The following is a 25,486-nucleotide window of genomic DNA, read 5'->3' as shown; positions in this document are numbered from 1 at the left end:
TCGCCGCCTCCATGCAAGTGCAATGCTGTGCTAGAAAGTTCACGCTCCTGTGTATTTCGATTAATCATGCCTTCCATTTCAGGCTCACTATCCTGACCACAATCGCTCGCGCCACCCCCATCTATCCTAACTCCAAAGTTTTCAAGGCGCAATCATCCACTTGCATCCATGTGCCCTCTTTCCTTCCGATACCAGCGCGGGCATCTCCCCTCCCCACACTTGACTCCTACCAGGCCCAGGGAGCTATTCCCTTCATTTCCTGTTTCTTTCTCAACTCATCATGACAACAGCAACGTGTAAGAACCCATCCGGATACGCCGCCGCCTTCAGCAACTCCTCGACCGGAGCGCTCAGCGGCACCACGGCCCCGTGCAACACCGGCTGCGCGAGCAGCGGACTGCGCCGGCTAGGGAAAAGGGTGGGGATGATGGAGTTCAGCGCAGTGCCCATCGTCTGCGGTTGCCCTCGAGACGATGCGGCGCCGCCTCCACCGCCGCCGCCGCCGCCGCTGTTCAGCGTGGGCGGGACGAGGGCTTGCACGACGCGCAGAGAGGCTACCGGGGAGGGCGAGCCCGAGGGGGCGGGGGTTGTCGCCGCCGCCGCCGCTGCATCGTCCGCGGCGCCTGGCGCCGTCGCTACTACTACGTCTTCGGTCCCCCCACCGCCACCGGCGGCGGCCGGTGCGCCAGGCAGGTACAGCTTCATCGGCACGTTCCGCAGCGGGCCCGCGCCGGGTGGGCTCACCAGCATCTTGCTGTGCACGGCGTCCCACGCGGCGAGGTCGTTGCGGCCGACGGCGTCCCACAGGCGGTCCGACGCTTCCTTGGAGAGCGACATGGCGGCTTTGGCGGAGCCGTTGCGCAGGAAGTCGGCCTCCTTGACGGCGTTGACGAAGGCGTCGTGGTGGGCCTTGTAGGCCGGGTCGAGGGGCACGAGGGTGGGCGGTGCGGGCGTGGTGAAGTGGAGGGTGAGGCGCCAGGGAAGAGGGGAACTCTCGGCAGGCTGGTGGGTTGTTGCCGTGGGGGAGGTTGGGGAAGATGGTGGCGGGGAGGGGTGGTGTATGGAGTCAGGGGTGTAGGGCTCGAGGCCGGAGTAGAGGTCGTAGAGGAGGCCGAGTGGGTGATGCCATTTCAGCGGTACGTCCGAGTAGGAGAGCCAGCCCTTGGTGGGATGCACGTCCGGGTTGATGAGGGACGGCGCGAAGAAGGCGTGGAGGCGGGGGAGGAGGAAAGGGATGTACGAGAGTCGCGGAGCTTGGATCTGGCGGGGACCAGTCAGGTTGAGCGTTGTGGCCAAGCGTTGGGGACGTGAAGGCGTCATACCAAATACGGGTCTGAGTCGTCGTAGGTGCGGCACTCGGTGCTGGCAAGCCGGATTTCCAGCGGGATTGAGCCGCTCCAGAGTTGCTTCTGCAGAGCGCTGAGGTGGCGCTGACTGGCCATCGCGGCGGCTGGCGCCGGAGGCTGAAGGGTGGGCAGAGCGTTGAGGAGCTTGGTTGTGAACCGCGGTGGTGGGGTGGTGATGCGGCGGAATGCGGGCAGCGGCCGGCGGTCGTCGATCACTATGCAGGCCGGGGCGGCGTCATCGGCACCATGGCTGTTTGGGAGACGGAAATACTGCTGCACGTTCAGAGAGCAAACAAACATGCAACCTCAAGCCGGCAAATGCAGCGAAGCCTGGCGACGACCGGATATTATTTCGGTTGCGCGAGATGTATGTACAGTACCTGCAGGGAAGCGCGTCCAGGCATAGTCTGGCCCTCGCCCGGCCCGTTCGCCTCATTGCCCGCGCGACCACTCGCGGCGCCCCGATTTGTCGCTTTTTCTCGCTCGCCGCCGCTACGTGCTCCTCCCGGCTGACCTCCCACCACGCTTCCCCGCGGGGAAACTCAAAGCCCCCCTGTCCTTTCCTAGAGCGGCAAGGTCCAATCACAGAAAGTTCCGTCTGAGCAGAAGGGACTCTGAGATCAGATCATGATTGCGCCAACTGCTCCGGCATTCCCGTAAAATCACGCCTCGCCTGTGACTCCCTACTTCGTCCCTTCTTCTCACCTTTGCAGCCGCCTGTTACTCTCGCATCCTCTGACGCCGCCCCCGCCGCCGCGAAAGTCGATATCGCGATGACAGCCATCAGCCCCTCCGTCCGCCCCAGCCCAGCAACAGCCTTCAGCATGGCCGTGTCTGACCCACGGCCCACCCCGACGACCCGCAAGCGCTCGCGTAGCATGATTTTCGAGGAAGAGAGGGGGTACGAAGAGCATTGGGGCAGCAGAACGGACGGCGAGGGCAGCAGCACACAGGGTAGTCCTGGCACCGAAGGCCTGAAGCGCACACGAACGACAAGTGAACTGGACGCGTTGAGCGTGATACCGCCCGACGAAGCATGGCAGCTGCAGAGCGTAGCAGCCGACCTGCTCACCTCTGCCGACGCCGCGGCACCCAATTCCCTGAGGCACTATGTGGCTGGCCGCTCGCTGACCGTGCTCTGCGTGCTCGAGCACGTAGACATCCACTACCAACTACTCTGGTACGGCTGAGCCAATCTCGTAAACCAACGAGTCCCAGTAGCATCCCTCCCTCGTCAGCACTTCGTCCTCTTCACCGCACGCCTTTGCCATTCGCTCACACACCAGACGCAGCGCCGCTCTCCCCGCCCTCCACTCCCGCTTCTCAACCGTCCAGCCCCTCCTGCTGACCCGCCACTCTCCCTCCTACGTCCTCCCGCGCCTCTCCCCATCTCCGCCGCCTTTCCCCATCGTCCCAGTCCAGGGCCCGCCCCACAACCACTACCTCAAACTCGGCCTACTGCACCCGCTCGGCGGTGGGCAGGCCGCCATGGATGCGCTGGTCGTGCTGGACGCGCGCGGCCGCCGCAGGCTGGTCCTGCCGTTCGGATGGGGCGCGGGGCGACACGTGGGCGAGGCGGTGGGTGGCTGTGAGGTGCAGGAGAGGCTGATGGCGGTGTTGAGTGAAGCTTTGCGGCTGTTGGAATGCGAGCCTTCAGGCTGATTGGGGGCGGGTGAGACCGGAGACGACGACATGGCTTGGGGGAGAAGATTGTCGTCTTGAACTGTAGCAACCGCGAGCGCGCTGTATAATAGAGAGCTCGTGTTCCCTTACATAGCCCTCGTCGGACTGGACGGCTCGCATTTTTCGACCGAGGACGGATATATCATGACATATTGGACTGGGGGGTTTCGGGCTTCTTTTTATACAGCGCAAGGATTACGCAAGTTCCATATACTCAATGAAGAATAGTCATAAGAGAACACGACCTATGGCGGGTCCCATTGAGTTACATTCGGACAAATTACTACGTAATCATCAGCCAAGGACCATATCTCGATGGGTTACATTCTTAATTAAAGGTCATCTGCTTCTTCGTAAAATCTCTATAGATCTCCTCTAGCGCCTCTCTCTTCCGTTTCCTCGTCTGCTCCTCGTGCTCCGCCTCTTCCATCTCTTCCTCATCCGCCATCACATCCTCCTCAGTCCGCGGTGCCCAGGTCCGGATCGTCCCGTCGGCATGCGCAGAATAGAGCTCGACGTCATGCGCGCGCCATGCCAGTGCCGTCGTCCGGTTCTTCAGCTGCCTCTGGTTCCCCGCCGCGCCCACCGTGCCCGTCGAACAATGCGGCGTCTTCAACCGCTTCAGGAGGCGGCCGTCGAATAGCTCATATACTAGGATCTCGCGCTCGCTCGGGTAGAACAGCAACTCCCTCCCCGGCGCCGTTAGAGCGGGCGGCGACAGCAGCGGCAGCAGCGCGGACAAGTGCGCGTTCTTGAGCGTCGGGCCAAAGCTGGCCAGCGTGTTGGCGCCCGTCGCCGTGTTCCACACGCGCACGCGCTCGTCGTGGCCCGTCGTGATGACGTGCCGGCCATCATCGGTCCAAACCACGCCATTGACGGCACCGTTGTGCGCCCGCCCTTGCTGGCGGTTGCGCGCGCCGCTGCCGCCCAGCCCGTCGAGTCCGCCCACGCCGATCGAGTCTTCTTTGTCGAGCAGGCCGAGACAGCCGGCGCTGCGCCGGATGTCCCAGAAGCGGACCGTGCCGTCGGCGCCACCGCTGGCGACGACGTGCTCCGTCGTGGGGCTCCAAGCGGTGGACAGGACGGCGCCGCCGTGGCCGGCGAGAGAGTGCGTTGCGGCTCCGGAGCGAAGATCGACGAGGCGGACGGTAGGTTGCTGGGTGGCACAGGCGACGAGGAGGTGGGAGGCTATGGGGGACATAGAGTGCGAGTAGACGACATGGTTGAGATCAAAGGACGCGGAGACTTGGAGGGTCTCGGAGGAGTAGATTTTGAGCGTGTGGTCGTAGGAAGAGGAGAGGAAGGCGAGCGAGTCAAAAGGGTAGAATGAGACGTGCGTTACGCCAAAGTTATGCGCTTTGGATGTTCTAGGTTCAGAGTCAGCGCAAGACCGCTCTGGAGACCAGTGGACGCACTTTCGCAACGTTCCGAGCGGACAAAAGGTATCGGATTCGCGCGATTCGAGATCCCACATGCAGATGGATGAGTCGACGCCGCCAGAAAGAAGATAGCGCCCCTCGAACTTGTCTATGGACATGGCACTTACGCCAGCGCCATGTGCCTTGACGTCTTCCGGAAGCGCATCGGCGGCAGGCTGAGCTGAACCGTCAAAGCGGACTGGAGAGGACTGCAAAGCACGCAACAGGCGCGTAGTCTCATGGCGCTGGAAGGCCGGGGGCGATAGGACGCCTAGCGCGCGGTTCAGCAGGAGAGCATTCATGCATTGGTTGTGGATGCGGTGATGGGTGGTAGCGGGAGGCAGCAGCATCCGCGACGGCGCGAATGACGCAAGTGCGGAGGCAACGACTTCCTGACTCGCGCGCCATAAAATGTCACCAACTCTCGATCACTCTATCCATCTAAACCCAGCGAAAGGTCTTTTCGCCAGAACCTTGTCCACCCGCTCTCGGGCCCACCATGTTCAGAGGAAGGGTCAAGTCCCAGACGCGTGAACTAAGCCCGCCGCCCGATGAGCGGCGAAGGAAGCCCGTTTCTGTCTACGACTGTGTTGCTGGTGAGCAGCGCCTCCTGCTACAAAGCTACCGTGGCTCGACTCATGCTTTGTAGGACGCGCCGACGCCAATGGTTTCATCGTCGAGCAAGCAGTTGTCTCTGACGGACGGATAACCCCATCCAACTCACGCGTCCCCATAACCCCGGATGACTATCTCTTCAAGCAACAGGGCGCGCCCCCTCGCTACGAGGAAGACGACGTCTACTTTGCTGACAGGTATCTGGCACCTCATCAACGGCTGCCGGATTCTGATCTGCTGAAAGCACTTCATGCCCATTCCTCGGAGGTCTACGCCCAAGCCTACGGCAGACATGCCAGGAGACTCTACAGGTCATTGGATGAGACGGCGCTTCTGGCATTGGGAATCCTCGTGGAAGAGGCAGCCGCTGGGTTCTTCGATGAGACCGGTGCCTTGAAGCTCGAGAAAACCGAAGAAGATGTTGGCGCAAAGGTGGAAGACGAAGGCTCTAGTCCAGGCTACAGAGGCAAGCGCAAAAGGGATCCAAGCCCCGGCAATGAAGCTGAAGACTCAGACAATGGAGCATATCACGACATCCGGAGGCACTGGATGCAGGATGACGAGCACACTGAAAAGGCTTATCACAAGCTTGTTAAAACCGAGTCTGCCTGATCGAGCAAGAGGATCGTTCATGTGGGTCTCGAAGCACTACGCTATTAAAAGCTCGAGGTCTGGTCACGCCTGCCCCGCTCCGCATCCAAGCCTGTCCAACAAAACAACAGCCACACCACGGCACAAGCACAAGACACCGGCGCCACTGGAATAGTTTGGTTAGGAATCCTCACCCGCTTTCCCGAATCCCGAGTCCCGGGAAACGAACGAACCCCCAGGATCAGCTGCGGACTTGGTGAGAGCATCTGGCTGTGTCCCGGTCCGTCCGTACCCAGAATAGGGACTACCGCAGCGATGCCTGAGCAGACGTGAGGTACCTGCATTTCCAGGCGATCACTGGGGGGAAGACTTTTCTGGAATGCGGACAAGGCAAGGTAACCTGATCTATGTGACCGCGGTCTGGAACTGATAGCCGGGTACGAGGGATCTGGAAGACCCTTCCAGCCGGGCCGTAAGAAGAGCGAGACCAATCGACAAAGACAAAGGGTGGTGTTGTTGCAGATCCTCAAGCGACTTTTGGTGCGGATGCGGCGAGAGCGCAGAGCCAAAGCAGCGACGCTTCCATGTGGCAGATCAGGCTATTTGCATGGCATTTAGCCGTACACCCACAATCCTTCCCCGGATGCATCCCGGTACCCCAGCTTTTACCCCACCATTCAGCTACCCACACTCTAGTCGCGCCACCCTCTTTCGACTCCTCACTGCGCATCCCTCACTTCCTAGCCAATGCCTACTTCCGGGCTGTTCGTAGCTTCCAATTCATTTCTCCGTTCCATGTCCAGAACATGACAGACACGTGGAGCAGTCTCTCGGGGCCAAGGAAGGCTGCCGCAAATGACAAGAGACGCTCAGCAGGGGCACGCAAGCCAGCTTGTTGTGCACGAGGCAGTACTGCGTGCCACCAACACGGTTCGGATCTTGCCCCTTGGATTTAGGCAACTTTGCACCGGCCATAGGCAGTGTCGAAGGCCACAGTGCGACCGTTCGCATGCACGCGCGCACGCGCCCGACAGCCGCCCCCAGCTCGGCATCCAGTGCCGCCCCCTGGTGGCCTATGATGTCGGTTCGCCGAGTACTGTAACAAAGAGGACGGGCAGTTGAGAGGTCCGTCTGGACATAGATGCATACCACATTCACAAGCTTCAGCTACCTTCAACTTGTTGCAATGCTCAGCAAACCACGGCTTGTTCGGCCGGGCCTAGGGCCACAGCCGGAGCCCCGGTCCGGGAGGCGCTCTGGGCGTTTCTTACCACTCCGTCCACCTTGGCCTCTTGTGAGAGATGGCTTGCCGCGCCGGCTAAATGCAATAAACACCCATGCTCCTTCTTCGCTGTGGGAAAGTCGCCCGCTGCTATGGGTTTGTATATAGAGTCACGGACATTCTTCCATGGGTGTAGTTTTGAGAACAGGCCCGTCCCTCCCTCCTCCGCCCCTCCCCCTCACGAGCGACACGCTTTACGGAGGCCTTCGTCTTTCTGGGCACCGCAGCAAGAACAGTCCCGCTGCTCAGTTTCCAACAAACGCCTGCCTCGCAGTTTCACGGACATACAGACATGGAGGCGGCGACGAAGGGACACTTCCGCCTTGCGGGCAGGGAATTCCCCGCAGTTACGTGGTGGAAAGAGCCCAACATGCGCAAGACTTACGTCTGCCTCATGTTCGTCATCCTCACCAGCGTGAGTACTGTCGATGGGTGGGAGCGCAAGCCGTAGCCGGAGGTGGGCTAAAACTGTCCCAGGCAACAAACGGGTTTGACGGCAGCATGGTTAACGGGCTGCTTGCTTTGGACCAATTCAAAGAATGTAGGTTCTTGAGTCCAGTTTTTCCTCGGGGATGGAATTTTGTCTTGAGAGGCCGGCGTAGTCGTCAGCACTGAGAGAGAAGCTGCGGCTAATATTCTCCATCTAGATTTCAACGACCCCAAAGGATCCATCGTTGGCCTTTTCAGTTCCATAATGTTCCTGGGTGGCTTGATCGCACTGCCTGTTGTCCCTTATGCGGCCGACATGCTTGGACGTCGGATGGCCGTTTTCATTGGTTGCGTTATCATGATCTTCGGGGTTGCTCTTCAATCCGCGAGTGTCAACTTTCGCATGTTTGTCGCCGCCCGCTTCTTCATCGGGTTCGGTGTTGCCATTGCTCATGGCGCCTCGCCGCTGCTAATCACTGAGCTGGTCCACCCGCAACACCGTGCTGCGTACACGACCATCTACAACACTACCTGGTATCTTGGGAGTATCGTAGCTGCATGGCTTACGTTCGGGACTAACCACATCCCCAATCACTGGTCGTGGCGCATCCCTTCCATGGTGCAGGCTGCGCCATCTATCCTCCAGCTCATTTTTGTCTGGATAGTTCCTGAGTCTCCGAGGTGGCATATCAACAAGGGCCATGACGACAGGGCTCTGGCTACGCTTGCGAAGGTCCATGCTGAGGGCAACAGTACGTTTCTCTCATATGCAGCTGATGTATACGCTAACCTTTTCTTCACCACACAGTCCACGACGAGGTTGTTCAGCTCGAATTTGAGGAAATCAAGCACACTCTATCAATTGAAAAGGAGTTTGAAGGCAACGGCTGGCTTGAACTCATCAGGACCAAGGGCAACCGCCGCCGTGTGCTCATTCTCGCCACGCTTGGTCTGTTTTCGCAATGGTCTGGCAACGGCCTGGTCTCATACTACATGACCGAGGTGCTCGCCGGCATCGGCATCGAGGACAGCAACATGCAGCTGGTCATCAACGGCATTCTGCAAATCATCAACGCCATCGTCGCCATCTCCTTCTGCTTCTTCGTCGACAAGATCGGCCGCCGCAAGCTCTTCCTCGGCTCCACCTTTGGCATGATGATCTGCTTCATCATCTGGTGCATCTGCTCCGCCCGGTTCGACATCGAAGGCCGCACGAACCACATGATGGGCAACGCCGTCGTCGCCATGATCTTCCTGTACTATGTCTGCTACAACATGGCCTGGTCCGGCCTGCTGGTCGGCTACGCCGTCGAGATCCTGCCGTACAACATCCGCGCCAAGGGCATGTGCATCGTCTGGTTCACCGTCGACGCGGCCCTCTTCATCAACACCTACGTCAACCCCGTCGCCCTCGACGCCATCGGTTGGAAGTACTACATCGTCTACGTAAGTTGTTAAACCCCTTCTGAAGCCCGAATCGCCCAGTCAAGCGTGAAATCGATGCTGACTGTCATCGTCCATAGTGCATCTGGCTCGGCATCGAGTGTGCCGTCGTCTACTTCTTCTACATCGAGACTCGCAACACACCTCTCGAGGAAATCGCCAAGCACTTCGACGGCGACGCCGCCATGGTCGGCGGTGCCGCGGCTACGGAGAAGGGCAAGGTGCTGGCAAACGAGATGGCACTGGGTACCGAGGAGAAGGCGCCGGTCGTGGAGCATAAGGAAGTCTAGACAGTTGGATTTTACGTCTAAATATATTTGGAGATCTCGGAAACTTCACGACGACGTCCGGATGTTTGCTTTAGATATCCATGTCGGAAGACAGTGGTACCCTGAAATACGCCTCTGCGTTCTATTGGGCCCGTTGGTATTTCATCGAGGGTGATACCGGGGCCGTCTCCGGGCGGAGACGGTCAAAGTAAATGAGAAGCAAAAAGGGATCACGCGCGACACGTGTGAACAAACCTTTGCACCGCACCGTCCGGACCCGTTACCGCTTGTGAAAATGCTCATCGCATGACAAGGACATAAAACGCGACTTGCTTCCGCGTCTGCCGCGCAGTCGATCCTTCGCATCCCTTGGTTCCGGTGTATGTAGTGGACCTTTTTTTGGCGGTGAGTATCAAACACGGCTGCTAAGGCAGACTTCGGGGCGGGGAAGAGAGGGCTCGAACACTTCTCTTATCTGTCTTGTTCTGCTTTCTTTCCTGTTTGGTGGGTTTTGGGTTTGTGTGGAGACGTTGGGGGGTTTCATATCTGAAGCATCCCGCACCGCAACTTTCGGCCAGCTCGGGCCAAGGCTGATTTCGCACACCAGCCACACCGGTCGAGAAGGCGCTGAGGGAGCGAATAGCATCTTCAGCTCCAGGGTTTGATCGGGGAGGGCAATGTGTACCGATTGTTAAAGCGGCATGGGAAAAGGCGTATCTAGCTAGGAACTTGGCGCTGCGAGTCATTGTATTAGCATCGATTGGGAAGGTGGTTGGTGGGGTTGCGACTTGTGCTGGCTGCGGCACGGGGGTCAAGCTTGGCCGTGCTGGGTTTCTGGACGTTCAACATGGAAACGCTGGCTAGTCTGGCGTTGTCGGTGCTGGGCATGTCGAAGTTGAAGAGATGGAGATCAACCAATTTTGACGGGTGCCAGGACCAGGACCATTTCCTTCTCATGGGGGTGCCAGGGCAGTGGTGACTTTGGCTAATTGTGTCGCTCCTCACAGATGGCTAGGCAAAGCTTGTTTGGACTGTGCTCTTGACTGCAGTGCCAGCAAGGTAGACTGAACTTTGCATAAAGCTGCCTACGGGGCTTGCCCGACCGCGTCCAGCTCTGATTAAATAGCAGAAGTACGCAGACATAACCTCCCCATCCGTATCCGGTCCAATAACGCCAGGCAGTAGCCATCCATGCAAGTATGCTGGCCCTTGATCGCTACACAGCAGGAGCCTACAAGGTCACTACGAAACATCCTTCGTCACTTATTCCATGCCTTCAGGGATTGCTCGTGGGTCCTTTCGAATGGTGAGGTCGGTGAAGTTCTCCTCGTTCTCGATTACCAGGCCCTTCTCGTTAGCCAGATGTAACAAGCAGATAAAGCAATAGCTCGTAGAAATATCCGCCAACTGCTTCTTGGGGTAGACCGTCTGCAAGTTGTTGACCACGTCGGTAAACTTGAGCGACCCGTCCTCGGCCATTTGCGCAGGCGGGGCCGGGGTTCGATGTTGCAGAATGGACTGTAAACACATGTTAACTACACAGAGCTTCCTTTCTGGGTGTGATCCATCGACAGGACTTACGTCTTCTACGTTCTCCTCGGGATCCCCCATGCCGATGCCGCGCCACAATTCCTCCTTCAGCCGCCGTACGTCCACCTTCTTCGCCACACGCGCGTATTGAACATACTCGGGTCGTAATCTTCGGCTTTGGGTAACGAGCTGTGTACCAAACGCGCCCTCCTGGTTGCCAGTGAGCACGCTAGCGTCGCCCGTTTGCGAGACTTGTTTGAACTCGGGGGGTGGTGAGAACATCTCGCGTGCATCGGCAAATATATCGCTATCGTCCACTTCACCTATGGCTCCGAGTCCGTCATCCTGGAAGAAATCGGCATCATAAGTGCCCTGTGCAGGCACGTCCTCGTTCTCCGGGTTCTGCATGTTGGGATCCTCGTTGCGTGCCCAGAAAACTTCGTCCATTTCACCCTCAGGCTCCTGCCTTTGGTTCTCACTCCGACCATTGCCTGGGCCAGACCTGCTGCGCATCCCCGCGCCCATGCGAGCCTTGGGCTTCAAGAAAAGGCGAAGCAGTTGGCGGGAGTTGAAATGCTTATCGTCAGGGAGCAAATTCCGGCTCTTGGATTTCCATTGGGCCTTGGGTAGCAGAATGGCGGATGATGTGGTTGCCGGCGTGTACAGCGCATCGGCGGTCGGCTGCGTCATAGGGGCGGAGAAATCAATTTGGAACGGTTCTTTTTCTTTTCTCTTGGTCGGTCCGGGTTCATTCGCCTTGTTGATGTCCTTTATCCTTCTAATGCGCCAGTGCTCCGGGCCGGCCCAATTCTTCGACAGTGCCTTGTCGAAGTAATTCAGGATGTTCTCCTGGTCTTGCTCGCGGCCCGCCGTCAATGTGACTCCGTAGTCGGCGTCAAAGCCCCCGACTCCATCCATTCCCTCTTCGCCATCACCGTCTCCGCCATCCGCCCCCATGGTGTGCACGCGCATTTGCGTTTCCAAAGCTGCTTCCCTTGCCCAGACCTCGCCGCCCTCGCCGAACCCGGTTTCGGCGGGCAGATCGAATGCAGCCAGATCATCGTCATCGTCAAATCCACCGGCAAGGAAACCACCGGCACCGTCGTCTTTCTCATCCTCATCTTGATTTTCATTCCTCCAGTCATCGGGCGCCTTCAGGAATGGCAAGTTCGTGGCATTTGGATCGCTTAGATCGAAGTCTTTCAGTGAGGGGCAGATGTCCTGGCCGTCGAGGATCGACAGATCCGGGAAGAACTTGGCCGCCAGCCCCGCGATGTCGATATCCGCATGGGTTGTCTCCGGCTCCGGCTGCGCCTCTTCACCATCGACGTCCATCGCATCTCCGTCGTGCTCCTGTTCTTGTGCTTGCTCCTCCTCGTCGGCTTCTGGTTTGCCAGGCTCGATGTCGTCGCTGCTGTCAAAGACAATTCGACCGGTAGCATCAATGGCCAAGTGGTTTAGCAGCAGGCCCTTTGCTCCACCCTCGTCGAAGTCGGCGGAGGCCTTTTTGAAGAGCGGGTCCACCGACAGCTCCATGTCCATCTTTTTCAGCTGCAATTGCGCGAACGAGGATGCCAAGGTAGATTCAGCCGAGCGCTGGGCGCGCTTGCGCGCCTTCTTCCTCTGCCCGTCCTCGCCCTCTTCCTCATCGTCGTCCTCGGCATCTCCATCCGCGTCGTCCCCCTTGCGCCTCTTGTTGTCGTTGCTGGTGGCCAGTCCGCTGAGCAGCTTGCCGGTCTCGGTGGCAACGCTGTCGATTCTGCTCGTGTAAATCTTGACGCAGCCGTCCAGAGTGCAGCTGGCACGTTGGAAATTGACGCTGTCGCCCTCCTTCAACAGCGACATGTCGTGGAAGTAGTCGATCAGGGCAAAGTTCCAAGAGTTGTTTGCATTGATTTTCTGCCACTACGGTTAGATGATCGTAGCCTCTGCGCCAAGGGCAGGCGGGGGCGGGGAGCACGCACGTTGTCGGTGGCCATCTTCATCCACTCCTCGAAATTGGCCAGGATGGGCACGCGCTTCATGGGGGTGACGGCGTCACCGCCCACGTGGAAGGTGTTGTCGTCATTGTCGGCGGGGGTGTACTGGCTCTGGCCGGTGAGGGTCTGGCGGCGGCGCACGGGGGTTGCGGCGGCGCGGATCTGGTTCATCTGGGTCTCATGAAGGGCCTGGCGCGACTGAAGGCGCTTGGCCTTCTCCTGCTTGTCGTCATTGAGAGGGACCCTGCAAGGCAGATTAGCACATGGCGGTGCGGAGGAGCAGCGCAGCCGGACTTGATGGGCGTATGCTTATGGGGCGTCGCGGCGGACGAGTAGCGGTCGCGGGCGCGCGGCATGGCGGGCAGCGGGGATCAGACGGTCAGGAGCTGGGGGGCGGCGGCCATGCGCGACGGGCGACGGGCGGTGCTGGCGGCGGCGTCGCGTGGTGGTTTGTTTATCGACAACGAAAGTCGGAGCGGAGGCCCGAGCGGTGCCGCCGCCCTAAGTGACGGCCAGCACTGAGCACGGCCAGCACCGCCGCAGCTGCCCTGTGCGTGCGCGGCCCAAGCTGTGGCGGGGCGCGTCATTGGTGGCACCCGCAACGCCGTTCCAGCTTCCATGGCACCCGGCTCTGCGCCTTAAGACCAACTCACTGTCGCGTCCCTGCTGGTGTCCAGATGTCCCTACCTCTCCCCCCCGCTCCCTCCCACGAGCACTCCTGTCGCCATGGCAGATCCCCGCTCCTCAGCGTTGCGCCGGCCCGCGCTGTCGCAGTCCGCCTCCGCTAAGAAGCGGCCCGCCTTCTCTGCCCGTCCATTCTTTATCACTGTTGTGCTGCTGTGCGCCATCGCTGCCGCCAGCCTGTTCCTGCATGCGCCCGAACCCGCGGCCCTGCATGATGCCCCAGGCCTTCTGCCGCGCGGCCTCTCCGCCGACGACCTGGAGGTGAGTAGACGCCTGCTCCTCACGCGACACCAGCGCTGACGGCCGCCCAAGTGCCGCCTGGTCCACCATGCCCCCGACAAATGCGCCTTCGTGCGCGCCAATTGCCCGGACGAAGAAGCCGGCGTCTTCTCCTACCTGCAGCTGTACTACTGCCGCCTGCCCCACGCAAAGCCCGTCGGCTTCGCCATCCTCGTCGCCTGGCTCGCCCTGCTCTTCTCCACCATCGGCATTGCCGCCAGTGACTTCTTCTGCGTCAACCTCAGCACCATATCGAGCCTCCTGGGCATGAGCGAGAGCATGGCAGGCGTCACCTTCCTGGCCTTCGGCAATGGTAGCCCCGATGTCTTCTCCACATTTGCTGCCATGAAGACCAACAGTGGAAGCCTGGCGGTTGGCGAGCTCATGGGTGCCGCCGGATTCATCACGGCCGTCGTCGCTGGCTCAATGGCAATTGTCCGCCCCTTCAAGGTCGACCGCCGGAGCTTTGTGCGCGACGTCTTCTTCTTCATCGTGGCTGCTGCCTTCAGCATGGTCTTTCTCATCGACGGGAAGCTCTCGCTGTGGGAATGCGCCACCATGGTAGGCTTCTACATCGCCTATGTCGTCTTCGTAATATGGTGGCATTGGTGGCATGGCCGACGGCAACGGAGAAGGTTCGTCGAGGCCACGGCGAGAGGCCAATATGTCACCCCCGGTGGGGAGGAGGCCGAGGTTTTCGAGCCGTATCGCGACGACGACGACGCCAGTCTGGACGACAGGCACCAGCGTCACTCCCGCAACACCTCTTTTGACGACTTGCGCATGCTGGAGCAAAACAACGAACACGACGAGGAGCCAGGCTTCGAGAACGCCGACGAAGAAGTGCGTGAGAGGTGGCTCGGAGAGCTCAATCGCAACATGCGCTTGAGTCGCCCACGCCTCGGCGAGCGTCGCCTCACCCGACCGCCGCCTATCCGCCCTAGCTTGGTGGGTGCGCTGGAGTTTCGTGCCGTGCTTACCTCCCTGAAGCGGTCCCGGAACATCCAGTCTATGCCCATCAACTTGCGACGCTATTCAGACGACCCGACATTCACCACCGCCCAACAACAGGATTACCTGTCTTCTGTATCCGACCCTGCTGCGAGACCGCCTTACGAAGTGGAGAGTGCAGGACAGGAGGGGGCCACCCCAGTACTCGTCCGTCCGAACCAGGACGTGCGCGCTGCTGCCGGTCCTCGCATTCGAGCCGTATCAGTCAACGATGCAGATGCACTGAAGCTGGATCAAGGCGCTTGGAAGCGACACCTCCAGCAGCAGCAAGACCTCCTGGGTCCGTTGGAAGAGGATAACAATAGCCTCAAGGTCCCGCCTAACAATTCTAGGAGGACGTCTGACGCTTCGAGTCGAGCCGCCCGCTCCCCTATGATCGCAGTCTCTCCTTCGTCGTTCCAGGACACGGGCAGAGGCCCACATCTCGCAGTCCACCATCATCGCAGATCACTCTCACCAGACCACCTCGCTCCTCCAGACCAGATTTTGGCGCCTATTACGCAACCGGCCCCCCATGTATCAGCTACATCGTCGACGGCTGTGAGCCCCAAACAGCTGCCAAAGTTGGCTATCCCGAAGACCGGTCCAGCAAACTCGGATGTGTCACCATTCCCTGCATATCGAGACTATTCCTGGTCAATCCAGAGTGGCTCCCGGCCCGGCAGTCTACGCCTGGTATCCCCAAGTGCTTCGCCAGTGTCATTGTTCCCCAACGAGCATTTTCCTGAGATTGAGGAGGAAGAGGAGAAGCCTCCAGCATGGTGGCCAAGCAAATTCCTGCCTACTCCACAGAGGATCACATCAAAGCTATTCCCAACTCTTTGCAAGTTCAGCGAGAAAAGCATCTTTGGGAAACTACTTGGAATCGTCGCGGCACCGAGCGTTTTCCTGCTCACCATCACTCTTCCAGTGGTGGAAGCTGACCAGGAGAAAGAGGAAGAGACTATGCCCGAGCTGAATCTCCCAAGCCCGATGGTCAGGACGCCTCACAGTAACCATCCCTCGGCACCGAGCACGATTACGGTTATTGCTCCTGACGATGACCCTCCTGTACAAGACGGCCATACCCGTACAGACTCGTCGGACACACAGGGGCTCGCTGGCCACGGCAACACGGCCGCCGTTGCTGCCGCCCACGAAACTCATCATAGAGCTGCCTACCATGACCGGTCCCCGGTGGTGATCATATCGCCCTCTATGGGTCCCATGCATCAGTCTCCAGAAGAGCTTCCGCATCGCCCGCAGACAGCCAGTTCTTCTCATGAACCGAAGCAATGGGATCGCTGGCTCACCATCCTCCAGGCATTCACCGCTCCATTATTTGTTGTTGTCGTCATGTGGGCCAATTTTGAACTAGGCAACCCCCGAGCCCTCATCCGGCCCGTCCTTATCAGCCTTGCATGCAGTCTTGCCGTCCTCCTTCTAATTCTCTCCATCACCACCCCCGATCGGGCCCCGAAATGGCGTGTCTTCCTCTCTTTCGCCGGCTTTGTCGTCGCCATTGCTTGGATCAGCACCATCGCCAACGAGGTCGTTGGCGTCCTCAAAGCCCTCGGTGCCATTCTCAACATCAGCGATGCCATCCTCGGCCTCACCATCTTCGCCGTCGGAAACTCGCTTGGTGACCTCGTCGCCGACATAACGGTCGCCCGTCTGGGCTTCCCTGTCATGGCCCTCTCCGCGTGCTTCGGCGGGCCCATGCTGAACATCCTGCTCGGCATCGGCTTGGGCGGCTGCTACATGACAATCCAGCACGCCGAAACCAAGCACGACAAGCACCCGGACCGCCCCATCCATTTCAAACCATACCACTTGGACATCAGCAGCTCCCTCATCGTGAGTGGTGCAACACTACTGGTTACGCTCCTCGGGCTCTTGGTCATGGTGCCGTTGAGGAAGTGGCGCATGGACCGTGTCGTCGGGTGTAGCTTGGTGACTGTCTGGGTGGTGAGTACCATTGGGAACGTGGTGGGGGAGATTTTGGGTTGGGGGGACGACAACATCAACTAAAGTTGGACGGTCCCTGGTTCGACGACGGAAGTCGCGGCTGTTGGATATTTTTTTTGTTCGATAGTTGGTGCTCATCGAGTCAAGCCCGGAGCTAGACGGCAGAGATGAGTGATACGGAGAGGAGGGTGCTTCATTGTTTTTATCATTTTTACATGTACCAATTGGCGCTCATGGTTGGCCTGTTGCCTGCGTTTACTCCTTGGCGGTCTTTCGTTGTTCATTGCCAAGAACGACGTTTCTACCATCCTGTCCTGATTTCAAAGTCTGATATCCCATTTTCTATCTTTCTTCCTTCCCCTCTTGTCCGCTTCGCCAGAGGCAAAGCAGCGACAGTTGGATTTTTTTTTCCTTTCTAGCATCACCCTGTTCCCACCATCTTCAACGGCCAGATACCCAGAAGTTACATGTCACGTACTGAAATATGGAACGCTTTGAAGGACGAAAGTATGTACCTCTCACTGCTCTGATCGTCTCAACTCTTTCACGGCCTGTAGCTTGAGGTAATTTGGATTTTTCCTTTCTTCCCTCGGCTATTTTGATACCGTCGTTGAATGCGTGGTCAAAGGTACAATTGTAGGAGTTGGTAGATACTTTGTATGCTAGGAACAAATACCTTTCTTTCTAATTCAAAGACGTTGTGCAGGTGTGAGCAAAGTGTGAACAATAGACCTGAAGCAAACAATAACTCTATCCGATTCCCATCCTAACCAAAGTTAAAGGCGCTTGTCCCCAAGACTATACTTAATACTCAGCGCGTGGGTGAGCTACGGATCACAGCAGTCTCGCATACTGCTAGTCTCACCAAAGTAGGCAAGCACTTTTTCTGAAATACGACTTAGGCTTCACTGCGCATAGATCCACTTCGGGCGCCACAGCAAAACCAATAGTCTGCATATGTTGTATTCCCAAGACCCTCATAATGCCATTTTCAGAATTCCAACCGCCCAGTTTAAATGGCATGTTGCCTGACATCATCTGCATTGCATCTTCAAACCCGTTACAGCCCGCCTTTTTGTCTATCCTCTGCCGACTGAAAAGTTTCCTGCATCAAATCTACGAAACCACCTCCTCGTTCTCCTCAATGATCTCCTCGACAACCTCCTCGATGACCTCACCACCCTCGGCCTCGGCGGCGTCGTCGCCATCCGCGATGCTGGGGATCTCGATGCCCTCTTCCGCGAGCTGCTCCTCGACGCGCTCGCGCCACGCCGTCCACTCCTCGAGCTGGCGGCGGCGCTTCTCGACCACGGCGCGGTTGGCCGTGTTCTTCTTCTCGAAATCCTGCTCTTCGAAGATCTTGCTGTACTCGCGCAGGTTCTTTCGAATCTTCTTCTGCTCGTCCTTGCCGAGAAGGGTAGCCGGCCGCGGCCTCCACACAAACTGCTTGAACCGCTCCACCTGGTCCTCACGCAGCAGTTGGCCCTTGAAATCCCAGATCTTGTAACCGTTTTCCATCTGGTCACGAGACTGTTAGAATAATCATTGCGGTTCTCGCTTTCATGTCGGAGTTGCGGGTCACTTACAGGATGCATGAACGCGGACGAAACCGTTGCGACGAAGCGGCCAGACGGGTCCCACTCGACGCTAGTGATACCATAGTGCTCGCCGGAAGCCATGAGCTGGAGGTTGGCGTTGAGGTCCTTGGTGGCCTCATCCGTAGTGATGCCTTCGTAGTCCAGGTCCCAGAAGTCAAGGTCGAAGGTGGCCTGGGATCCAAGAGTGGCAACGAGGCAGAAGCGGCCCTTTGGCGACCAGTAAATGCCGTTGCTGGATTTCTTATCGAGAGTGCGGACGTGCTTGAAGTTACCGACGGTGTTACCCTTTGTCTTCTCGGGAGCGAAGAAAGCAACTGCGGTCTTCGGTGCGGAAGGGCCAGTGGGGAGCTCTCCAGTGGTGATAAGACAGAAGCGGTTGCCCTTGGGTTCCCAGGCGAAGTTGATGACAGTCTCCTTTACGGAGTCAATGACTTCGACCGGGACGCCCTTCTCCTTGATGCGGAAAATCTCAAGATTCGTGGTCATGGACTTTCTTGACTTGGTCTTCTGGATATCAACCTTGACGCAAACGTAGGCAGCATCCGACTGCCAGTGGAGCTTTGCGTCCGAGACGTTGAACAGGTTCCGCGTCCGCACAATTTCCTTGGAAGGAATGCTCATAAGACCAACCTTGGCAGGAGCACTGCCGAGCTCGGGCGTCCAGTAGCAGAGAAGTTGCTCGTAACCCCTAACGCCTTCACGCTGAGGAGTGGCCGGGGCCCATTCGAAATCCATAACACCATCAATCTTAATCGAGGTCTTGTCCAGCATGTTCATCCTGGGGAGTTCGTAGATGGCAATGGCCTGGCCTTGAGTCATACGCGCAACGTACTTGTCATCGGCAGACCATTTGAAAGTAGGCCATTGGAGCTTCTTCTTGACAGGCTGGCCGTCCTCGTCGGTCGAGGGAGGAAGGTCGATGGTGACGAAGGAGCGGATCGGCTTGCCAGTGGCGATGTCCCAGATGATGTAGTTCTTGCCGTCCTCATCGGCGGACAGATTAGGGATGGGACGGGTCTCGTCAACCTGCAGCGGCTGAGGCGACCAGGTGACGAGGTACCTCTCACCGGGCGAGAAGTTCACCAGCTTTACTCCCGGGTGGGCGAAGCGCTTCTGTCTGCTCCACGACTTGCCACCCCACAGCTGGACACCCTGGTCGTGGACGGACATGAGGAAGGTGCCGAGCGGCGACCACTCGACGAAGAGCTCGGTCCAGTGCTCGCGGTCGACGACGGGATCCGGAGCGTCCTCCTTCTCGTGCCAGAAAACGCCAACCTTCTTGTCGCGGTACATGGCAATCTGGTCGCGCGGGTCTGACAGCCATGAGCGCAGGTGCTCCTTCTCTTGGAAAGGCTCGATGTGCGGCTCTTTGTACTCCTCCTCGATGCGGCCCTCGCGACCGAAGCGCTCAATGTCGGTCAGTTTGTTGACCTGCAGGGTGTGCTTCTTGTCGAGCGGAGTGCCGTTCAAGGCCTTGACGGCGGCGATGGCCTCGCTAGGGGCGCCAAACTCGACGAAGGCGTATCTGGGCATCACGGTCAGTATGCGGGCGGGGTGGCGGGGCGCGCGGCAGGGAAGCGAACCCCTCGGACATGCCCTCATCGTTCGTGGGCATGAAGACGCTCTCCTGCGAAGCGCGGCCGACGGTGTTGAGCTTGCGCAGCAGGAACTTGATGAGCTTTTCGCGGCTGGCCTCGGGCACGACGGGCAGGCCGTCGATGACGACGAACGCGTCCAGACCCTCCTCCAGGCGCACCTCATACTGGGTCGTCAGGTCGGAGAAGTCGATCTCATTCTCGTCGAAGTCGTCGTCGACGGGCAGGTTGTCGTAGCTGGGCGCCATGGCTGAAGATGCGGTTGTGGGGTCGCGATTCTGAAGCTCGCGTCGCTAGATTTCACCAAAGTGTGTCGTTGCGGTCCCGGCGTTCTGCCGAGCGCGCTTGCCCGATTGGGCAGGCACCTAGGATGGAGCCACGGCTTCGGCACCTCTGCACAGTTCTGAAAGACCTCACAGGATCCCACCGGCGACCTGGCGTCGCTGAGCCTGCAGTAAGCCGATGAGAACTGTAGGGGGCGACGCTGCTACATTAGACGAGTCTAGCTATCCCGAATCATGCTTCCGTCCACAAGCAGGCCGCGGCAACTCATGCGCGGGCATAACGTGAGTGGAAGGCGCTTCTGCGGCGATAATGTGACACGCCTAGCCTCTCAAAAAAATATGGAGAAATCTCATATCTGCCACGTGAGAGAAATGAACGGCCTCCGAGGTTGTTGAAACCAGCATGCACAGTATCTGACACTAGCTATGCGGCAGCCTGCGAGACTCCGTGCGTCTTCATGCTCTCTCCCTCCACGTCTATAAGCCCTCAGTATAGGTACCCTGTGGCGCTTCAGAAGCGCTAAACGCTGCACAGGGGAGGCTCCAGAACGATCTCCTCGGCTTCAACTGTTCTCTCCAGCGGGTGAAGGTGAACAGCAACGCCGTCCGCGAAGGATCTGCTGGTACTTACATGCCATAGTCCACCACAGATGTACCGAAATGGGGCTGCGAGCCGTTACCGGATCGGTTGACCGCGGCGCTGGACCATCCCTTGCCTTCCGGATTAGGCAGGAAAGAGTGGAGCCGACGAGGCTACCTGTTTGGAAAATCCCCCACCCAACCTTAATTACACTACCTCCTCACGCCTTTCCTTGCTGCTCGATATCACTCCTGCGCGGACCAAGGACATTCAGCCCCTATAACTGTGTCTTCTCGACTATGCTCTGCTGCCCCGCCGGCGGGGTGCGTACGCTGGGACAGATCAGAGCCGCCGCTGACGATCGGCACGCCCGCCCACATGTCATACGAGCGCGCGTGCATGCAATTGGTTTGAATGTGCTCCTTGGGACTCTTATGTTCGTTGCTGGCTGAGTAGTCGGAACATCGCACGTTGACGTGCTTGCGCCAACGTCATGGTGCGCAGCAACGTTACGACGCAGCCCGAAGTCCGTTGGCTCCGCGGCGTGAGACAATCAATCCCCATTCGCTTTGCCCCGGATGCTAATATTAGAAAAGATGTATCCTTTTTTTTTTTTCGGTAGCAAAGGCGGGTACGCGGGCTAGGGCCTCGTCAGCGTCTCCAACTATAACGTCATCTATGTCGCGTCGAACCGCTGCGCGAGAGCGTACGGGCGCCGGGCCGGCATGGCCGTTGAGGAGATGGTCTGGGTGATGCAGGTCTACGCGGAAGCGGCGACTGTGAACTAGACAAGCCAGTACGTTCGTACGCGGGCGGTGGTTGTCCACATGTGGTGGCGTGGGCGTCTGGTGAAACAAGCTGCTTTTTCCACCTCCCGACGGCGCGTGGCGAACATGTTGACTATCCGATTCTCGGTGCTCGTATGGCAGTCTAGAACTGCTTCTCATGGTACGATCGTCGAACGCTTGGAAGCCGGCGCAGAAGGATTCATCTGCTGCCGGCTAAGCCCGTCTCGAGGAATACCGCGCATCATACAATCCTCGGCGGTTACTCACGAGGCTTTTTCCGATGCGAGGACCACCCGCCAATACAGCTGCCGCAATGCCAATTGGTGTACATGAAGCACCGTTCGTGTGCGACAAAGGGTGGTGCAAGAGCTGTCCTGAGAGAACTCTCTCGGGGCCCCGGGAGGCGTGATCCTTCCATATTGCAGGATGAGTTTCCTTCACTGACACGACTGCTACCACCACTCCCGGGCGATTGCGCTCGAGCCTCAGCATTTGCTTCCGAGTTGCGGCATTTGCTCCCGACTTCCGGCGTGTCCGGCGTGTCCGACGCCTTTGAGCTCGGGCTACATGCTGCGGACGGCGCGCTCACACGACGTGGTATATTCTGCAGTTGCCTGTCAGTAACGTGCTTCTCGTGGGCGTGACTCTCTCCGTGCGCCTCAAGATGAAGAAAGGGAATTTGCAGTAATTTGTGCCACCGGCTGGGTATCCACCGTGCCGACATGCTTCCGACCTTTTTCCCGCCTGACGAAATGGCCCTCTGATTACTCTGACAGCACGGCCGCTTGGAATGAGGGTTGCCGCGATGATTACTTTTGTGTCGCTATAACGGGTGGCAACTAAGCCAGGCACCAAGCTGGCCTTGCCCATGACTATGGATTAATATTGGGAATGGCCGCAAGCCCTTCAGGGACATGGTCCTTGTCGATGAGGGAGAGTCCCAGTGTTGTGACGTCGCGCAGAACTCAAAGCTTGTCTTCAGCCTTTAGCAGGAGACAGGGGCAACCGTGGCCAGTCTAGAGGCAGCGCGCCGCCCGGAGCGCCAGCAGAGCAGAGCTTGGTGGCTCGAAAAGGGAGCTGCGAGCGCCAAGCGCTTCAGCACCAGCACCAGTCTCGACAAATATGAAAAGCCGGTTAATATGTGTTTCCGTTCTCATAATCATTGAGATTGAGAAATTTCGATCGCCTACCACGGTCACGATGGCATGCTTGGTTGATCCCTTTCTATTTTTGGGCGGGCCGACCGACAAAGGAGCATCGTATCGGATCCGCCGCCTTGCAGATGGTTCTCTCAGATCTCGCGAGACTCTGGGGTTACTCGTAACCGATGGTGGCACCCACGGCATCGGTGCACATCGATGGATATGCGCGACTATCCCCTGGAGGCGGCCGCTAAGAATAAGCCACGGCAAGCCACGGCTGGATAAGGTTCCCCAGGGGTGATCGAAAAAGCAACGGAAAAGGAGGCCCATCGTCCAGATGGCGGAGAGCCGGAAGCCGCTAACGTCACCTCGTCGAGAACGAGACGGCGTGCAGGGAAAGGCCTGCGGCCTAAGCAATCCAGTACCCTGATTCTGGGCCGGACCCTTGCGGCTGGCTGAACTGTGGCAGCGACGCAGACGCGATCCCTTTCTTTTGGCCGTGCGGTGGTGTCGCACTGCACCGATATTGTTCGGCGTCTTTTCTTGGAGCAGCTGATGGTAGCGAGCACGCGCGCCTTTCCGCCTGCGCGATCAAGAGAGCCGTCAGGAATTCTCTGCACCGCCGGGCGTGCAGCGCGTTGCGGGAGAGACCTTATTTTAGCGCGGGCGGGCTGCCTGACGCGGACGAGCTGTGGCAGGTCTGACGCGACACCTGCTTCTGTGGGGGACGATTGCATCATGCTCCTATTCCTAGAAACACGGCGGCATCATGCTCACCCTCCAATTCGGGCGCCGTGGAAGCATTGAGCAGGCAGGCTGGACGCGTAAGACGGTACGGTTCGAGCGCTGAGTCTTTTTGCACAACTCGAGGTCGGAAGGTGCTGATGGCTGCCCTTCCGCCCGCGCTCGAGGGAGCATCCCAGCCGCCCCTGCTCGTGTAAGAGCGGCTCGATAGGAGACTTCCTTCTGGCGCTAGCACGCCCGAATCGGGGCGCCAGGCCCTGCCGCGCGTGGTCGCTTTTGGCCGCCGGCACTCTATAATTGGTGAGCGTGTGGTTCAACAGTGGTTCTGGGGCGCCGCCCTGCTGCACACTACAGCGCGCGGCTGATCGAACACGATCGTCAGGGGAGGAGGCGGCGGATCTTGTTCCGATTCATTGCCCGACGATCACGGCGTGCGGGATGAGTCAAGAGAGCGTACGCGTACCCCTGGAGGCCCGGGCACAGGGCTGGCGGCCGGGCAGCGGCGGCGGGAGCTGTCGATACGCCACGTGTGTAAAGTTGGCTGTTTTGCCCGGACGGCGGCTCATAACGCGGGAAATGCGGTTTCATGACGATCCCCAGCGCCCGCGACTCGGGTTTCAGGGGCTCGTCCGCCGCGGCGCGAGTCACCTGATGGCGCGGCGTGGGCAGACGTGGGATCATGACGGCGCGCAGCGTCTCGGGCTCGCGGCGGCGGGCGTGGTCGCTCGGGGGTCGATTGGGTCGATTGGCTGCTCATCCGCGCGCCGGAAGCGCTTGGCCGCATTGCCGCAGGCGGGCGGTCCGGCTGCCGCGACACGTCGGAAGTGTGTCGTGTGTCGTGGTGACAGCGCAGCGCAGGGCCGCTGCGCGTTGCACGCGCGCGCGCAGTGCCGGCAGCGGCAATCGCAGGCGCGCATCGCTGGGCCTAGACCGATGTGCTGCAGCCGCCGGATCGGCATCGAAGCAGCTTCTCGAACATTGCCAGCAACCGCAGGTGGTGACTGCGACAGGGCCCCCTATAGCGCAGGCGTGCCGACGGTTGGCCTCTGGCGGGTTAGGCGCCCGCCTCAACTGGCCGCGCTGGGGCTCGGCTGCGCAGGGCGCTGCGTTTCACAGCGAAAGGGGAGCTCGTTTTGTAATGGAGGCGCCGTGCATCGCGCGGGAAATTCGCCCGCAATATCGACCAGGGCGGGTTATTACCTCGCGCCGCCAACGCTACCTCTCCCCGCGCGCGCCGTCGCAGCTCGCCGCTCAATGCCCCAGGCACGCCGGCGCGGGCTGGCCGGGAGGGCGCAGCAGGGCCAGCAAGCAGCAGCCTAGGCAGCGGGAGCGCGGCCGCCGTCGCCCAAGGCCGCAGCACGGGCGGCGGGTTCCTTGGCCTGGTCGTGCTCTGCGACAGCTGTACGGCCATGAGATGAGGAGAGAGCAGGCGGCGGCGCGGGCGGTCAAGGGCGCGCAGCCGGGCGAGTGCGAGTCAGTGCTGGGCCATTCCTGTTCCTGTTCTCGACGCGCGCACGGTGGCTTGCCATCCCGCGCTGATTGGCATGCGAGCGGGCCCCTGACGAGAAGCCACTGTGGCCCACGCACTCAGCCACGTGAGGACGGCGGGCGAGGGTGCGGGCGAGGCGCAGCACGCCAGCTGGCTCTTGCGGATGTGCACACCGGCCACCCTGCGCCCGGCTGCTGGCCGCGCTCCAGAGGACTGGCTGGCGGCGCACGTCACGGGCGCCACGCTCCGGCAGTCGAGGGATCCCCGGGGTGCCAGATGGCTCGAGGATGCGCCTCGCAAAGGTGACGGGGAGCTGACATGGATCATGGAAGCGGATGGCCTTCCACGAAGCACAGAGATGGCGCCCGCGGCCAATCAGCCCTGCCCTGCACGAAATGCTGCCCTGCGCACAGCCGCTGCTGAGGTCGACGAGATGGCTGGCAGGCAGCTGATGATGATGATAACTCCTGCGCCAGAGCCCCGTATCCCGCGAACAGTCCAGAATTCGGTTTCAGACCGCGCTGAAGCGTCACCCTTTCCCAGAGGCTGCCCTGCACACCCGCACACATACATATAGACCGGCCGCCTGCTACCTTCCAGCCTCCATCATCCAGCCAACCGAAGTAATCTTAAACACACACCCACGCTCCAGTACACCTTAATATAAACCCTCCGCATTTCCTCTGGACCGCCGCAATCCAATTCGACCTCGACTTTAATATCACCAACAAACACCACCACCACCACCACCACCACAATG

General features: G+C 59.3%; 8 protein-coding genes across 8 annotated transcripts; 4 read left to right on the top strand and 4 right to left on the bottom strand.

The window, feature by feature from the left end:
• Positions 1 to 270: 270 nt before the first annotated feature.
• On the bottom strand, positions 271 to 1,442 carry atg5 (Autophagy protein 5; the record flags this gene model as incomplete). Its single annotated transcript, XM_066778473.1, has 2 exons — positions 271 to 1,260; positions 1,323 to 1,442. The coding sequence occupies 2 exons, from the start codon at positions 1,440 to 1,442 to the stop codon at positions 271 to 273; spliced, it is 1,110 nt and encodes a 369-aa protein (XP_066630910.1).
• Positions 1,443 to 2,170: 728 nt separating this feature from the next.
• SLS55_007047 (uncharacterized protein) lies at positions 2,171 to 2,536 on the top strand (the record flags this gene model as incomplete). Its single annotated transcript, XM_066778472.1, has 2 exons — positions 2,171 to 2,178; positions 2,224 to 2,536. The coding sequence occupies 2 exons, from the start codon at positions 2,171 to 2,173 to the stop codon at positions 2,534 to 2,536; spliced, it is 321 nt and encodes a 106-aa protein (XP_066630909.1).
• Positions 2,537 to 3,357: 821 nt separating this feature from the next.
• SLS55_007046 (uncharacterized protein) lies at positions 3,358 to 4,749 on the bottom strand (the record flags this gene model as incomplete). The annotated part of the gene is made up of 2 exons (XM_066778471.1): positions 3,358 to 4,396; positions 4,445 to 4,749. The coding sequence occupies 2 exons, from the start codon at positions 4,747 to 4,749 to the stop codon at positions 3,358 to 3,360; spliced, it is 1,344 nt and encodes a 447-aa protein (XP_066630908.1).
• A 197-nt stretch (positions 4,750 to 4,946) lies between these two features.
• On the top strand, positions 4,947 to 5,674 carry SLS55_007045 (uncharacterized protein; the record flags this gene model as incomplete). The annotated part of the gene is made up of 2 exons (XM_066778470.1): positions 4,947 to 5,043; positions 5,097 to 5,674. The coding sequence occupies 2 exons, from the start codon at positions 4,947 to 4,949 to the stop codon at positions 5,672 to 5,674; spliced, it is 675 nt and encodes a 224-aa protein (XP_066630907.1).
• A 1,955-nt stretch (positions 5,675 to 7,629) lies between these two features.
• Positions 7,630 to 9,097, top strand: SLS55_007044 (uncharacterized protein; the record flags this gene model as incomplete). Its single annotated transcript, XM_066778469.1, has 3 exons — positions 7,630 to 8,116; positions 8,173 to 8,810; positions 8,888 to 9,097. 3 exons carry the CDS (start codon positions 7,630 to 7,632, stop codon positions 9,095 to 9,097), a joined length of 1,335 nt encoding a protein of 444 aa, XP_066630906.1.
• A 1,242-nt stretch (positions 9,098 to 10,339) lies between these two features.
• On the bottom strand, positions 10,340 to 12,941 carry SLS55_007043 (uncharacterized protein; the record flags this gene model as incomplete). The annotated part of the gene is made up of 4 exons (XM_066778468.1): positions 10,340 to 10,594; positions 10,658 to 12,511; positions 12,571 to 12,829; positions 12,880 to 12,941. The coding sequence occupies 4 exons, from the start codon at positions 12,939 to 12,941 to the stop codon at positions 10,340 to 10,342; spliced, it is 2,430 nt and encodes an 809-aa protein (XP_066630905.1).
• Positions 12,942 to 13,311: 370 nt separating this feature from the next.
• On the top strand, positions 13,312 to 16,569 carry SLS55_007042 (uncharacterized protein; the record flags this gene model as incomplete). Its single annotated transcript, XM_066778467.1, has 2 exons — positions 13,312 to 13,530; positions 13,582 to 16,569. The coding sequence occupies 2 exons, from the start codon at positions 13,312 to 13,314 to the stop codon at positions 16,567 to 16,569; spliced, it is 3,207 nt and encodes a 1,068-aa protein (XP_066630904.1).
• A 1,053-nt stretch (positions 16,570 to 17,622) lies between these two features.
• PRT1 (Translation initiation factor 3 subunit b) lies at positions 17,623 to 19,947 on the bottom strand (the record flags this gene model as incomplete). Its single annotated transcript, XM_066778466.1, has 3 exons — positions 17,623 to 18,036; positions 18,093 to 19,629; positions 19,688 to 19,947. The coding sequence occupies 3 exons, from the start codon at positions 19,945 to 19,947 to the stop codon at positions 17,623 to 17,625; spliced, it is 2,211 nt and encodes a 736-aa protein (XP_066630903.1).
• Positions 19,948 to 25,486: the final 5,539 nt, after the last annotated feature.

Source organism: Diplodia seriata, assembly GCF_021436955.1.
Source record: "Diplodia seriata strain FDS-637 chromosome Unknown scaffold_7, whole genome shotgun sequence".
In the NCBI taxonomy this organism is placed as follows: Eukaryota; Fungi; Ascomycota; class Dothideomycetes; order Botryosphaeriales; family Botryosphaeriaceae; genus Diplodia; species Diplodia seriata.
The sequence above is the reverse complement of the archived record's forward strand: the minus strand, read 5'-3'. Positions and strand labels throughout refer to the sequence as shown.